Source organism: Mugil cephalus, chromosome 12, assembly GCF_022458985.1.
Source record: "Mugil cephalus isolate CIBA_MC_2020 chromosome 12, CIBA_Mcephalus_1.1, whole genome shotgun sequence".
NCBI lineage: Eukaryota > Metazoa > Chordata > Actinopteri > Mugiliformes > Mugilidae > Mugil > Mugil cephalus.
The window spans coordinates 5,414,046-5,430,535 of NC_061781.1; the positions used below are offsets into that span (position 1 = coordinate 5,414,046).

Consider the following 16,490-nt stretch of genomic DNA (forward strand, 5'->3'; position numbering starts at 1 on the left):
GTGACTGTTTATTTTTATTAATTGACAAAATGCAAAGAAAACTAAAGACAAATCTTCACTTCACTTTGCATCACCAAAATGTTCTCAACTAAAATTAGTTCAGGTGATTGTGAAGGCCAGCTATTCTGATGCAGCACTCTATCACTCTCCTTCTCAGTCTTCTCAATAACCCTTACAAAGCCTGGAGCTGTTGAAAAATAAATGACGGTCCCACTAAGCAGAAACCAGATGGTATGGCTTGTTGCTGCAGGATGGTGTGGTAGCCATGCTGCTCAAGTGTTTCTTGCATTTTTAATAAATCACCAACACTCAAAGCACCTTCACACCATCACACCTCATCAACCCATGTAAAAACCCTCCTCTCATTTTGTCTGCCTCACAAAAATTATAATCTTAATTGGGTTTCTTGGCCCAAGCAATTTTCTTCTTTGAAACTTTTTCTAAATCCTCTATTTATTTCTTTTTTTTTACAGTGGTTACTTTGGTGTGTTGTTGTTTTTTTCACTTTAGTTGTGTGTTCAGTGGGGTTTAAGGTTGTTTAGTTTGTTTGTGTGTTTTGTGCCAGCCAGATTCCAGTGTTCCTCCATTTATCTCAGGAGCTATCGAGGCACAAAACAATCCTGTCTGGATGTAAGTCTCCACTACTTAAACATGTTGTCTCCCATCGGAGACAACTATTCATGGTGCTTAACAACCATGGAGGGAACTTAACATCTGTTTTAGTGTGCGTGTGGCAGACTATGACTATATGTTGTTTCTAACATGTGAATGTGGAGGAGTGTGGTGTGGAGAATAAGACTGGTAGAGTGAATGTGTCTGGTGAGGTTGAAGTGGTAGTGGAGATGGAGGAGGGGTTCTCAGAGAGAGTAGCTGGGGAGAAGAGGCATAGTGCTGGTGATGGTGAGGCCAAAGTCAAATCGAGAAGAAAGACTTTAAAACAGGTTACAGACAAACTCTATCTGTGATAGCAATGACAGTGAAGGAAACATGTCAGAATGTAGTGATGTCTCCCTGTCACAGGCACCAGAGGAGGGAAAAATATACCCAGCTGCTAGCTTCGAAATGTTTCTACAACAGACAAAGGGTCTGAGAGGCATTAAAAGTGAAAAGGTGAGAGACTGTGGCTCATCTGATCATGTGTTTATAAGGGGTGATTTTAACTGCACAGAGAATGTGGCGTTAGACCGTAACCATGCAGAGCACTTAGCATCCCAGCAGGCTTTAAAGCAGCTGGTCTCCTCCTGTGGCCTGGTGGATGTATGGAGGAGGGTGCACACAGGCTCTAGACAGTACTCCTGCTTTGATGAAGGTGTCTCGCTCAAGGACACTTCGGCATATGGCACATTCTGGGGATCGATTTTATTGTTTTGAGCATCAGTTTAATGTTTTCAAATCATGCACAATTTTCCCAGTAGGTTTCTCTGATCATTCGCTGGTTTTAAGTGTTTTCTAGAACAGTTTTCATTGGGTGCAGATGTTCTGAGGTATCTGACTGGACCTCCTGAGTTCGTGTGAAGGGAGATGGCTAATTGTATATTCGGGCGTGTAGGGAGCTTGGGCCTGGGTGCTGCTCTGTTTTTAACAGATTTTAACAGGTTTAAAGTTACAAGGGCTTCCAGAGTTCTTTCAGAGTGTTTTTAAATCCTGTGCACTATTCAACTGGGAATAGTCACAGAACAGGACGTATCTGCACTGGGTGCTGTTGCAGCCACTGCTCTGTGGTGCTGCGACACCACACCTGGACTTAAGGGGGCGCTACTTTACATGGACACAGTGACCCTCAAACATGTGGTAGAAGTGGCAGGGCCAGACGTTTGCAATGTCCAGTTGACTTGTGCTCTGCTGGGGCTGTGGTCCGCCAGGCTCACCCAGAGAACCCTGGACCTGTGGAGGCGGAGACTGTCCCCAGCAGAAGGGAGACTACTGAAAATCTACGCTGAAGGATGACTGCAGCCAGACACCACGGACCCTTTCCCTGACCTCACCCTCAACCTGGAGCTGGCTGACTGCAGTGGTCCTCTCTTGACTTTCACATCTCTGAACCTCCATGCTGCCAACAAAAGGAATCTCTACAAATGTTGCGTAAAGACCATTATCAGGCAGAGGCTATCCGGAAGACCCAGCAGTAGGTGGACGGAGAAGCTGGTAGGACGCCTCCCCCAGTGGATAACATTATATAAACCTCCTATGAAAAAAAGAACTGGCGACCTCCAGTGGAGGGTGGTACATGGAGCTATAGCTTGTGATGCGTTCCTATCTGTAATCAACCCGGCGGTGGTAAACAACTGCCCCTTCTGTAAACTGTCAGAATCATTTTATCATGTTTTTACAGACTGCAGAAGACTCACTGACTTATTTGCAAATGAAACAAAAAACAAATGTTTTTAATCACTGTTTTCTCACTGTTGCTTGTTATCGCAACTTTTTAATCAGTGAAGCAAAACTAGTGATATACCTGACAAGAAGAGACAAATCACAAGGCAAACCATATTTAGACACTGAGATTGTATGGAAATATAACATTAGAGCCAGACTAAAGCTTGAGTTTAGCTTCCACAAGGCTACAGGAAATCTGGACAGTTTTCTACAGCTGTGGGGACACTAGTGTCCTGTGGGGACACTACAGTGTAGAGTAATTCTACAGCAGAGGTCACTCTGAGGCTTCATAATCTGGGGTGGTCCTCATGAGAGACAGTTTCATCATAGCATTTAACAGATTTCTGGACTGACTGATGTTCATGTTTTAAAGTAGTAATGGACTGTGGTTTCTTTACTTAGTTGACTTGCATTTGCCATAACATGGATTAGAACAACAGTCAAAAGGGCTACGTCCTTTAGAGAAGCATCTAAAACATAAAACATACTAGACACGTTTTTCATTTTTCTTCGTTTTGTCCCATGTATGTTCCTTCAGAATTTCTACATCTTCAGTATGGAGTCAAGTCAAGTCACAGTTTATTTATAGAGCACATTTAAAACAACCTCAGTCGACCAAAGTGCTGTACAGTTGCAGAAGCACAATATAGTTAATCATAAACATTACAACAAACAACTTGACTTGACAACTTCTTATCAAACATTAAGTTATCCAAGTTATTATTTTGTGCAGTAACAAATCCTGAAAGCCTCATGACCTTGGCTTTGGCCTATTAGATAAGAAAGAACAATGTCTTTGGTAAGAAATGCTTTAAAATGATGAAAATTATTTTCAAAAAGAACGCTGTATCAGAAAATTATGCAACCATACCTCCACATTGCTTATTCTGGAACGTTTCACACTGGTCATTGTCACACTCGCAGAATTCACCATAGAAGCTGCTTCCACTCTCCGTGTTGTGGCACTGGCACCTGCCACATACACAGTCCCCTCGACCCTCACACTCCGTGCCGTTATTTCTCTGGCAGGAAGCTCGCAGAGAGCTTTCGTCTTTATCACCAATGGAGCATTCACAGAACTGACCAATGAAACCGGCATTGCAACTGAATAAGGACAAGTTAAAAAAAAATGGTTTGTTAGATCACTCTCTGTGAGCTACATCTTCTAATAGAATGTACAATCATATTTTTCAGTCATCCACACACCCTTTGAAGACTCTATATTTCTCTTTGTAAACAGGAAAAACAAACTCACTTTAAAAGTGCTGGAAAGAGCTAGACCTGCTATTCCTTCATGAATACTGAGGAATCTTATATTATTCTTTGAATATTATTCCACAGGAAAATGTAGGCTGTGAAAAGGAGGTGTCATTTTCTGCACCACAATTACTAAAAAAAAAACTAAGTATGGACCTGTGTAACGTCATCAGCTGTTTAATTGTTCAAAATTGTATCATCTTACTATAAGGTGTAGCATTTTGAGGTTGTTCTTATATCAAACTAACAGGTTAGACTAGATAGAGAATGTAAGTCCCAAAATCCAACCTTGATGACAAATCAACTGATGTGAGTTTGTTACAAAAATCAAATCAAAACAAGTTTGCCCTCTAATTACTATGGCTATAAGAATTCAGCAGGCCATAAGTAATACAGGACACTTACAATATGCTGATGAAATTAGTAAACAATAGAAATACTATTAACAATTAACTCCATTTTGTACAAAATAATTTCTGTAACTTATGAGCTTAATATTTTTGGTATCAGTATTTCTTACACTACTTACACAATAAGAACTAACATTACTGTGTAGTTTTCAGGAACCCAGTGGTTGTGGACAAAGGCTTATTATATTATAAATTTATCTATTCCAAATCAAATTTAGGCATAAATCACCATACACATACAGTCATTGAGTAGGAGGGAAATACTTACTTGCAAATACCACAGATGATGCTTCCCTTGTGACTGCAATGTTGGTGAGTTTTGTCTTCTGAGTTTTCACATAGACACTTGCAGTTGGTAGATAAAGTCACCGTCAGTGTGTCTTTAATGCCCAGTGGACTGACAGTGAAAGACTTATCCTCTATACATGAGTCTACAGTCACAGTAACGTCAAAATATATCTGGAAAAGGGATTTCAAAATGGAGTCAGACAAGTTTTCAAGAATAAAAAACAGTATGAAAAATCCAAGGCACAATATAGAAATAATGACAATGTTTCCCCTATGTTTTAGTGCAGAAAAATACATTATGATAATGTTTACATTTGATGAATTATCCTCTTACAAAACATTTCATGAACGACCTGAAAATTCTCAAGTGAAATAAATTAAATTTTGGTGCATGTTGCCATCTACAGTTCAGTTCTGGGTGCCCGATGATCTAAAACAGTCTGACAGTGGATTAATTGTGAGTAGCAGTTACTTTTATTGAAAATGTGTGATTAATCTGACCTTCTGAAGTGCCGGCTTTGGTTCATGAGCCATATGTTTGCCAGCCTTGGTCTACAACATGCACTGGAATGATTTAGAATCTTTTCTGAAGAGCTGGTGTCTGAGCTACATTATTTAGTCTGTGGTCACCAGACCTGGATCATGATATGTAGATTAACACAATAAATTAATGATTTGTTAATAACAACTGCAATTACACAAGGGCAGCAGTTAATACAATTAAGTACCTGAAACTGAAATGAATATAATAATAGCTGTGAGTGTTTTCTATACTTTATGAACAACAATGTCAACACTGACCATTTCAGCCTCATGCACATTGTTACAAACTCCTCTGCTGTCTCCTGCTGGTCCTGGATTATCACATATTGGGGTGTAGACAACTCTTACATTGTCAGGAAGACTGTCATGAGTCACGGTTACTTTAGAGGACAAACTCTGCCATAAAAATCAGTAAGAAATAATGTATTAATCACAATTCAGATTTCAAAGATGCAAGTGCCTTCAGATCGAGAAAGGTGGCAAACTGATGCACCATGAAAGGCCAACTTACATTGTAGGCTCTCTCAATCAACTGAATAACATTTCTGGAATCTGATGACAGGACTCCCACTTCAGATTTTGGAATAATTTTGGAGAGTTCCTGGGAAAAAACATGGAAACAAAATATGAATCTGAATCTTAATGTAATGTTTCCTTTGTAATTTGTACCAAAATGAATGGATTTCATTTACCTTATACACACTCTCCACATTTTCTGTCACTGCAAATATTGGCTGAATATTGTGCTTTTCCAACGCCGCAGTAAGTTGTCCAACAGATGGGTAGTCCTGCAAATAATGATCAGTAAAATCTTTCAAACATTGCCGACACCGCTTATATAATGAGGAGAAAAAATTAATCTATCATGATTCCACACATACCATCTCACTGCTCTTGACATAAAGATCATTTTCCATATGACACTGTTCATCGTTGGGTTCCAGTATTCCGGCCAATTTTCCATCTCCAGCCATGTGGAATCCAGCATCAGTGGTCAGCACAATAAGCCGAGTGCTGCTGTTTCTCCAACCAATTTTATCCTACACAAAAATATGCACAGAGTAATATTTTTCTGATACAAATATTAATTGTCTCGGACTCTTTAACACAGAGAAGGACACTACATAACAGACACTATCAGTAGCACTGTAAAATCACCATCATAAGCTTGAGTGTGTCAGGACATTGGAAGAAATATTACTAACTCTCTATATATATATTAATAATATATAAGGTCAAGTTTGGATTCCTTGTCTTCCTTACAACACATATTTACACATTTATTTGTGTGGACTGGTCCTTACCCCACATACAGCAGCCTGCATCATGGCATCCAGACTCCCTTCAGGAGAGTCAAGGTTCCCAGAAATGAACTGAGCTGCCACTTCCCTTTCAAACTCCGTCTCCTCTGATGTCATACTGAGCACATGTCTGTAGCCAAAGGCAGCCTGACACTGCTGCTCATTCTTATCACATGGCTTCGCCAGTTTTTCCTTGTTGGTGTTGGTGTAAGGAAGGACTGTCTTATCAACAAAGGCACCAAATCCTGTAATTATAACAAGCTACAGCTTTACTCGTTGCTTTTATTTATAATATGTATTTGTGAAGTGTCTTACTTACTGTCACACCACAGAGCACTTTTTAATTACGTGCTCTAAACTGAAGACACTGGTGATTGTGGATTTAACTCTCAATGTTCGACAGTAGGAAACTTTGAGAACCCTAAAGTTATTAAGTGATATGTAAAAGAAAACAAATCGTACTCTAATAACATGAACAGATTGTTCATGTTAGCAGAGTACGATCACCACCATCTTACCTATTTGAGCATGCCGAGTGATTCTTTTCAGGGCAGCAAAAAGATCATTGCCAAGTTCTTTGATTTTCTGCAAATCATCTTTCATGGAGTAAGAGAAGTCCATCAGGTAGTAGAGGTCCACTGGATAACCCTCAACTCTCTTAAAAGAAACACGGAAGGTTTGTGGAAGCCCTGTGAACACAGAAATGAAAGAAACTCAACTAGAGTCTTTACCATCAAGTGGAACAATAGGAAAATGATTTAAATTCAGTGTGATAATTGTCAATTAAAACCAGACAGATTAAACTAATAGAGAATATTAAAAACCTTTGATTATTTGATTTTTACAAAATATCAGTGTTTTCCCCCAAATGCAGAGACTGGCAGTGACATGGAAACAAACACAGTCTGCAGATCAAAGTTTAACATTAACTGATTTCACAAACCCGGACGCAGCTGCAGGTTAATTTTCTGAGGACTCATCTGGACTGGTTCTTCATTCTCAAAAGACGTAGACAGAGAATCATTCTTGGTAATGTCTTGAGAGTTCACAGGAGAGATGATTTCTTCATCGTCGCAGCCCTTTTGTCTCAACTGGTCTTTGGTGTCACAGCGCACTGCTTCCTGCTCTCCTGGTTTGGTGAAATTCTGCAATAAATAAAGACAACAACAGAGCATTATTCAAGCTAAATATATGATGTGCTTTTAACATCTTGCCGTGTGTTCAAGCAACACAGCTCAAGAAACATCAGCAGAACTACATGTAAAATAAAGTAGTTTGTATAAAGATGGAACAGCTCCTCTAAAGTGAAGCCAAAGTAAGTAGAGCTTCTCCTGCTGACAGGCTGCTGTGTGGGTCATAAGCTCCATATTAGTGGATGGGACTTGGCCCAAAGTAAAACCTTAAAATATACATCAACATTTTTTTTTCAAGGAGGTTTCTGTCATTTTAGGTAGTTAGTATAATACTGGTGCACGTTCAAGTTTCAAGATGAATTTTCTTTAGTTATTTGACATTATAGAAACAGTATGTGACATCATCATCATCCTGTAAGACCATGAGAGTTGAAAAAAATAAATGGGCACAGCGTACAATCCAATATTTCTAGTAGTGTAGGTTGAGCAGAGCACAGTATTAATTAAACATATTAAACAAAAACATCTGGAGGAAGTGTGGTCAGGTCATCAATATCCCAGCTCCCTGTCACATGCATGACCGCATTGTCCACGTCAATGCTATGATTGAAACACCGCAGTCAGAGGCAGTTATGTGCATGAGCAATGTGGACAGCATCTTTTAAGGGGCAACACGAGTAGCACGAGGTCCCAGGCAGGGCCCAACCCTGGCGTCCTTTTGGCAACTCTCGATGCAAGGATGAGCAGAGAGTTGACCTGTCTGTCACCAGGGGACCAATCCTACCAACCACCACTCAAAGTATTGCTGGGAGCCAAACTGAGAGTAGCTACATAGATAAGATAAGATAAGATAAGATAAGATAAGATAAGATAAGATAAGATAAGATAAGATAAGATAAGATAAGATAAGATAAGATAAGATAAGATACACATATGGGTGGACTAAAAAGAATATAATATAAAAGAATATAAGAATACACAAATATCAAAAATATATAAGAAAGCATAATTACAACAAACAAGGCAGTGTTCACGTAAGAAGTGTGTATGCTTATAAATATAAATGTACGTATATGTTCACACAAATGTACGTATATGATGCAGACAGTGCAAAAAACAAACTGCAGGTATATAAACGAAATATAAATGGCATATACACATGTAGTTAAGATTGAGAGGAGAATTGCAGTATATGTAAGAGATATTGCACATAATTGCACATATGTAGTTGTGGGTCTACTGGGAGCAGATCTGGTTGCAGAGTCTGACAGCAGAGAGGAGGAAGGACCTGCGTCTCAATAGAGACTCTACAAGACCCTCACTTACATATGCAGCCCACGCCCCTACTTTGATCACAGCCATGACTCCATAACCCCCACCCCTTTCTATTGATGTATCTGTATAAATGTGGTACATTTCCAGTGTTCTGGGTCGGTTTACCTTCCCAGACCTAACCTCTGTGTCTGTAAGCTCACCGTATACCGGTATACCAATAAACACTCCACTACAGCAAACTTTGAAACAAGGAGCTTGAGTGTTTTTCTTCAACACTACTCAGTAGAGGACCAGACTTCAGAGGGTAATCTCACCCACCATTCAACCTAGAACCACCATTGACCACAGTTAATATAATCAGTTTAAATGATTATGATTTAATACAAATGTAAGAGGAAAAACCTTTAGAGTCTGTAGTATAAGACATGAATTGAGTAAACATCCTACAGGTTTATGAATAAAATTAACATTGTTGTGGTTGAAGTATGAGTTTCACAAAGTTCTCAAAACAAAACCTCTCTCAAATAAAAACTAATTTATGAAGTTACTATGAAAATATTAATACCTGTGTATGGCCCATACAGATCTTTGGTTATACTGAGTGTGTCTGAATGGTGTCTTTGGAGTCAAAGCCAGTCGTGTTAATATGAAGCCTGCAGCAGGATGAGGTGTGATATCATCAGCTAGTAAAGAAGCTGATGGTGGCCTGTTGTGTGTAATCAGCCTGAAGTCATGTTATTGGTGGACAAATCAGTACCATCTTGTATTTCATTTACATAAACTTTCTCTCTCACCAGCTTTTGGCACCATGCACAGAACGGCCCAGATCTGATACAGTCACTGCAGGAGTTGACGACTGACTTTGTGCAGGTTTGTTGTTGTTGACACAGCGCTGCAAAGAAAATCACAAACCTGAACAACATGATCACACATTCAAATAAACCTTTTAGTATCTCTATAGATTGTACAAATAAATCTTTTTAATATGTCTATAGATTGGTAGGGATGAGGGGGGCTCAATGTCAGAATCCTTAAGGCTTAAGAATTTCTGGTTTAGAATAAGTGAGAATAAATAATCACTGAGCCTGAATATCCTTTGAACAGTCACATCTTTCCACTGACGGATTAATTACAGATTTATTCATTTGCAATTGAATCATCTAACTTCTACATTTTAAAACTTACCATTCTGCTCCATCGTGAGGAGCAGAAGTAACAGCAAACGACGATCCATGACCTGGTGACAAAACAACACATTTTTGCAGCCATTAACCAGCAGATGAGTAAAATCATGATATTAGATATTACATAAAGGTCAACAATGAAGCAATCACTTTTAATTTAAAATGCTCCTCCTAAAAATACATGGAATATGTTAAATTATTTCCTATTATTACAATATTTGCATCATTTACTAGTGTACCCAATGTTTTTTGCGAGCAAGTGTGTACACACTTAGATGCCATTTGTTCTCTGCATTTAACCCACCCAAATGAGCTCACAGCACATCTCAGGCAGCATCCTGGATAAAAGCCAAGGCTGAATATGGTGAGACGGCACTGAAGACTTATTATACTTTGTGAATATTTTCATTGAAAGCTTACAAAAATAAAAAAAGACATTTTTACTAAGGTATAACAGCTGCAACAAACTATTACATATTTTTTTCAAGTAATGCATCGATCCGAGTAGTCTATTAATTATATGATTAACTTGCTACTAAATAATAAACATAATCATTACAATTTGTCTTTCAACCTCTTATTTGTGCTGTATCTTGTTGCAGGAAAACCAGCCAGTTGATATTTGTGAGTTGTAATGTCACATACCAACATTTTATTGGAGGTCATATTGGACTGTGCATCAGACCTAGGGTGGGTCTTAATTCTAACAAGGTCACCAATCACATAGGAGGCCTGATGCCGTCTCTAAAAACACAATAATCTTTTTGTCTGTTGTGCCTGCAGTCAAGCACTGCTCTGGCATCTCTGGGTGCAGCACATCAGTGTACGGCACACCAGGCTCATCCACAACGTCACTGGAAGGGTGTGATATTAGGTCAAGTGGGGTGTCCAGCACCCGACCATACAGCATCATGGAGGGGCTGAGGCCTGTGCTTTCATGTGGGGCTTTACGCAGAGCAAAGCAGATTTACGACAAGTATTTATCCCACGTTGTGTGTTTCTCCCCAACATTGGCAGGTATGGCAGTTCTGACAGTCCGGTTCACACCTTCTGTTGCGTTCGTTTCAATTCACTGGCAAAGGGTGAACCTCTGTCACAGATTAGGTAGGTTGGGGCACCATGTCTGGAAAACACTTCACCGACAAACTTGATGCTGCCACCCACTGCCACCTGTGCTGTTGCCTCTCTAACTGCACACACCTCAATCCGTTTAGAAAAATAGTCAACAAAGACCAGCAAGTGGTTGTTACCAGATACAGTTTGCAATGGGCTGACAAAATCCACAGTGACAACGATAGTCATTAACACGTAGACGCCCTATAGTACGCTGAACGGCGTTCCTACTGTAACGTGGTGATGGAAGGAAGCTTAGCCACGGATGCTAGTAGTTTAGCCTCAGCATAAAATAAAGTTGTAAAAGCAGAGGACGACGGGGTGGGATTTCCAGACGGTACATTTATTAACAGATGCGAACCATACAAAGCCAGGTCACACGGCATATTTAATGACACTCGCAGACAAATAAAAGCTCTCGGCTCTCATCCTCCCTACCGTCCACATTACTTGAATCAAAGAGAAGAACTTCTCTGCAAAATAAAACGGGAAATACTATGTTGTGGTCGTACTTTGTTGTGTGCTGGAGCTGTCACGGTTGCCTAGAGTCAGACACTGCTCAAAATAAAAATAAAAAAATGCGCCTTTTAAAAATGTTCACTGCACCCGGGACCCCACCACGTCCTCAAAAGCAAGTAACAAGAAGTACACTTGGAAAACGAAGTGAGGGAAATCCATTGACTGTTATGTTTTGCACTTTCTTGTTTTCTGCATTCGTAAGTGATATGTTGGTTTTGTTTTTTTGTTTCAATTTTTGTTTTTATTTCTAAAGTTAATATGTTTCCAGGTGTTTTTGTTGTTTTTGTTTTCAATTTATTTAGTTTGTATTTTCAAAGTTCAAATGAAGGCTTTATGTAGGCTAATTAACATCACATTGTATGCAATAATGTTGTACAATAAAGATCTATCTAGCTTTAAGATAGCTAGATAGATAGATGCTTTATTCATCCCAAACTGGGAAATGAGTAATTGCTTTCTCCCTTCGGCCTGTGATGGTCATGGCCCCAAGGAGCCATGGTGGGTGTCCCTTATAACAACCCTAATAACAACTCAGTTAACATATCCATAGTTGGAAAAGAACTGGCATTGCCTCCAAATGGGCAAAAAATAAATGAAAATAATGTGTTTTAATCTTGTGGAGGGGGGTTAATTTACATTTATTGTTATCCATATATTATTAAAGTGTAACATACACTGTTTTTTTGCACTACTTTACAGCTGATGAAACTTGAATTACTGATGTGTGGGATCAATAAAGTTACTGTACTAAACTAAGAAGTTTTAATATATTGTTTTTGGTACCGGTTTGCCATTAACTTTAGTGTGTGTGTGAATTAAATAAGCTGAGGCATTGACGTAAAATTCACCGTTAAAATATGCTTTAAAATGGTATTCGTATTACTTCACAGCGCAGCTTTGACTCCTCCAATATGGAGGACACACAGTTACGTCACATCAGCGGGCCAACTCAGTCAATGAGGCGTCTATGTATTAATGTCTATGGTGACAGCGGGAACAGTGTCAAGGTTCCATGTCTGTCTGTGTCATGTTGTTCTGTCAAGGTTCCACCGTGTTTGAGGATTTCTTTTGTATTTTTGGTTTTTGGTTCTCCTGCTGTGCGCAGCGCTTTTTGTTAATTATTAAAAACTCAGTTTTCCTGGATTCCCTGCCTCATCAATAGTCCTGCATCTGGGTCCTCACCTACCACCTCAACAACCTCTTCCCTTCTTGACAGAACGACGCGACCAGCATGGACCCAGCAGACTTCCTTTTTGATGAGGAACAAGAAAAAAGGCGAGTAATTTGTATTAATAATCATCCCGACTGGGAGGCATGGCCCTCTTGGCCGCCAGGGAGGCAGACCTGCAGTCAGGCAGCCCCGGACCCGGCCGCCCGCAGCTTCTCCAGTGCCTGCGCCCCGGACCCGGCTGGCCACAGCACCCCACGTTCCAGTTCCCAAGGAGCCGTTTGCTCCCGTCGTCCACGTTCCCGAGGAGCCGTTTGCTCCGGCAGTCCATGTTCCCGATCCTGAGCCGGTCGCCGCACCTGCTGTCCACGTCAACGTTCAAGGTCAAGGTTCCATGTCTGTCCATGTCATGTTTCCTGTCTTATTTTGTTAAGTTCTGGTGTTCCCGTCTGTGTGCCTCCTTGTCTCTTGATTGGTTATTAATCACAGGCAGTATTCAGTTTATACACAAATCACACCCACACCCAACTAGCAGAGCAGACAGCGCTCTGCATCTGAGGAAAAGGGGGGATTTGGAGGCAGATATCGGGCTCTGTGCAGGACACAGTGATTTACTCTAATATCAGCAGCCTTTAGAAAGAGCGGGGGTTTGACCGGTCCCATCTTCAGGTCATTAATAAACTGCAACTTTATCTGCAATGTACACGATGACGAGGAAAAAACAAGCACGCAGCTCTCACAGCTGGAGGTCCGACCCTGGACTTTGGATGTGAAAGCCTTATATGTCTACCACTTGGGGTCTGAGGGGCAACAAATATTAAAAGTTCTGTGTAAGTACGTGTCTATACAATTCTACTCTATGCAACTGGCTGAAACCTGCTAAGACAAAAATACAAATTATTAAACACAACTTAAAAAAGGGAAGAGTAACGGAATAGTTACTTTCTCTGCTAGTTACTTTTATAGTTGAGTAATTCAATTACTTACTAAGTTACTTTTTGGGAGAAGTAACTAGTAACTATAACTAATTACTTTTTGAAAGTAACGTGCCCAACACTGATTATGTAGTATATTATCTTCTTGTTTTTCTCTTCTGTCCCTTTCCTGTGTTTGGGGTTTGTGAAGTGTGTATAAAGTTTAAAGGTCAAAAGGTCATTTACCAGATGCCAGCTTGTAAAACTAACCAGACATAAGGACATAAGTTTTGTTTGTGTATGGGGGTTCTTGGGGGTGACCATCCTATATAAGGTGACTGTGGGAGCTGAATGAGAGAGGGGATTCAACGATTGGCCAGGAGCTCTCTCAGATTCGGCAAGAGTTTTTGACATTGTTCTTTCTTGTAATAAACCTTTTTAAATGCAAGTTAAGACTTGTCAGTGGTGATCACTTCTTTCTTCAGCACACTTCAGCACATCAATATACAACAATTATTAAATATCTTGTTGTTTTGGAGATCCTGCCTCATCAATAGTCCTGCATCTGGATCCTCACCTACAACCTCCAACTCCCCCTAACTGACAGACAGTCAATCACATGGGAAACCGCGTGAGCCAATTGGAGAGCAATATTTAGGTTAGAGGCTGGACTTTTAGCGAAGACCAGTCTTTGTGGTCCATAATTATTAACTCAAAATTATGGACATTTTTGGATATTAACAGGGAAGTGTCCCTATCACCCTTATCCAATTCTACGCCTCTGTTTGCTCCCTGCTCTCGCTCCGAGTCTGTTTATTCTTTTTCTTCTTCTTTGTGTTTTCTGGATTACACTCTGTTTGTTTCCATGGTTTATCGTGCTGGTTGCACTAAATACTGTAGTGTGCCCTTTATCAAGTCGGTCTCAACACACAGACAAACTCACATTCAAATTAGACAAAAAAATGTCATACCTTTAGATTTCGGGCGTTGCGTTTTCCCACTTGTGTGCCAAGATCCACAAGCTGACCCTTATCCAGTCCTTTTGTGGTTGCCAGTTATGTCGTCTGCGAGACTGACCCTGTTGGCTCTAAATTTCTCCAGTTACTATTAGAAATCACAGAAGTCAAGAAACCAGACGGAAGCCACAGACTTGTGCCTTCTTACAGGTTTAAGTGCCAAGAGCACTAGACAAAGTGAAACTGGAACAACCCAACGACAAGCATCTGGGGTGTACTATATATAGTCTTGGTGTGTGTGTGTGTTCTGTTTTTGACAAATTTGGTTTTATGCCCAGAAAAGGTCACATGGTGTTCCTGGTGTGTGAGCCAATTCCTGGCCCATTATTTTCAGTGTCCCCGTACAACCTATTTACTGTATATCTGTCTATCCCTGTATGCATATGTAATTTCTCCAACATCAACCAACCCCGTTTATACATATACAGACACATATAAGCACACTCACACTCACACTCACACCCAAATACACACTAAAAGTTGTTGAGAGACATGGCAGGACACTGAAGCTTGAAGTAAGGAGGAGCTACCGTTCAGGACTGTCGTTCATCTTTTCGTGGGCAAATCAGTCCCACGCAATCAGATCCATGAGTTCTAACACAGGTTTGTATACTTGATCTCAGGACCATCCTTACTGTTGACAAATTCAGCCTCAAAGTTCACATTTTTGCTTTGTAAAGGGAGATTATTTTATTTAAAAAAAAATGGTTTTGATTATTGGTTAAAAATAAGATTGAAGCTGAACAAATGAGGAAAAACTAAACAACTCTGCTGAAAACTGAAAACATCATTACAAAACCTGCTCCACATTAGGGGGAAAAAAACATTCACTCGTAAAATGAGGATGTGTGAGCAAGAAAAAATGTATATAGATCGTAGATATAGTCTACATTCATGTTAGAAGTTGTTCATTCATTGCTTACAAATAAAACAATTCCAGTCACTGCCATGCCATGTTAATGTACTCCACATGGAACCACATGCAACAGGTGTGACACTGAATTCTCATTACAAGGTTGACTAAGCCATTGTTTTTACTTTCTTCATGGAAATCACTAAGTGATTATATACTGTTCTACAACCTTTTGACGACTATCTTCATTTCATTATTCTCCAGATCAAAATGTTGTCATTGTTGAAATCTCAGTCTAATGCACACTTTCTTTTTTGAATTCTTGATAGGAAAACATGCATATCCCTATGGCTGAGGAGTGAACCTCAGGTTGTCCTAGCACAGACGATTGTCTGTTGTCATTTCTCATCCTTTTCTGCTCCTGCTTGCTGTCATCCACTTTAAAGCAAGGCTTATAAAATGTGCCTAGAAAACATTTTAAACAACCTACCCAGTTTGTTTGACGAGAAAAGGTAGTTGGAAGGGTAAATGTCGTTAAAATACAGCGCGTGCGCATATGCGGTGTAAAGTTACCAACTCAGGAAATAATAAAAATGCATAATAAAATGTAATTAAATGAATAAAGAAATAAATATTAAACAAATAAATAAATAAAACGAAAAATATTAATTTTAATCTACATTCACTATAAAAAAAATTCACTAAGCTAGTCAATGAGTCAAAGTTTCAGTCATGACTTTGAATTCGGCATTCTTCAGAATTAGAACAAAATTATTTTAGGAGCATCAAAAGCATCGTTGAAGCTGCATTGACAGTGTTTGATATGGAATCAGTTCTTGCAAACCTGGCTGATGTTCAAGGAGAGAGAGAACACACAGAAATTAGCAGGGGAAAGGAGATTCATTTTTACTAAAAATGATCAAAAGACATACACACAATATTGCATGTAAGTGACGTATGGGTGAATGGAGGAATAGGTCAAGTGTACAAACCGTTGTCAGAACTTATGGATCAAAGAGATTTTACAGTAATGTCTGAAGCTTCAGATCACACTGGCATGTCTGCTTTTACTGCCTTGGAGTAACCGTTGTTTTATAAACAAAAAAAAAACAAAAAAAAAAACGGAAGTTTGCTCGCTCC

At 39.6% G+C, this 16,490-nt stretch overlaps 1 protein-coding gene across 2 annotated transcripts in view; it reads right to left on the bottom strand.

The window, feature by feature from the left end:
• Window positions 1–14,638, bottom strand: part of LOC125017420 (integrin beta-2-like) — a 41,296-nt gene extending 26,658 nt beyond the window's left edge. The window contains exons 1-12 of one of the 2 annotated variants that reach the window (XM_047600553.1): window positions 14,453–14,638; window positions 9,769–9,820; window positions 9,378–9,475; window positions 7,119–7,320; window positions 6,694–6,864; window positions 6,179–6,420; window positions 5,756–5,914; window positions 5,567–5,662; window positions 5,386–5,475; window positions 5,133–5,270; window positions 4,312–4,502; window positions 3,248–3,480 (exon numbers count right to left, since the gene is read on the bottom strand). In XM_047600553.1, the coding sequence (XP_047456509.1) occupies window positions 3,248–3,480; window positions 4,312–4,502; window positions 5,133–5,270; window positions 5,386–5,475; window positions 5,567–5,662; window positions 5,756–5,914; window positions 6,179–6,420; window positions 6,694–6,864; window positions 7,119–7,320; window positions 9,378–9,475; window positions 9,769–9,817 (1,669 nt within the window). In that variant the 5' untranslated portion in view covers window positions 9,818–9,820; window positions 14,453–14,638. The remainder of the gene's footprint in view (window positions 1–3,247; window positions 3,481–4,311; window positions 4,503–5,132; window positions 5,271–5,385; window positions 5,476–5,566; window positions 5,663–5,755; window positions 5,915–6,178; window positions 6,421–6,693; window positions 6,865–7,118; window positions 7,321–9,377; window positions 9,476–9,768; window positions 9,821–14,452) is intronic. The other variant, XM_047600556.1, reaches the window with a different exon arrangement.
• Window positions 14,639–16,490: the final 1,852 nt, after the last annotated feature.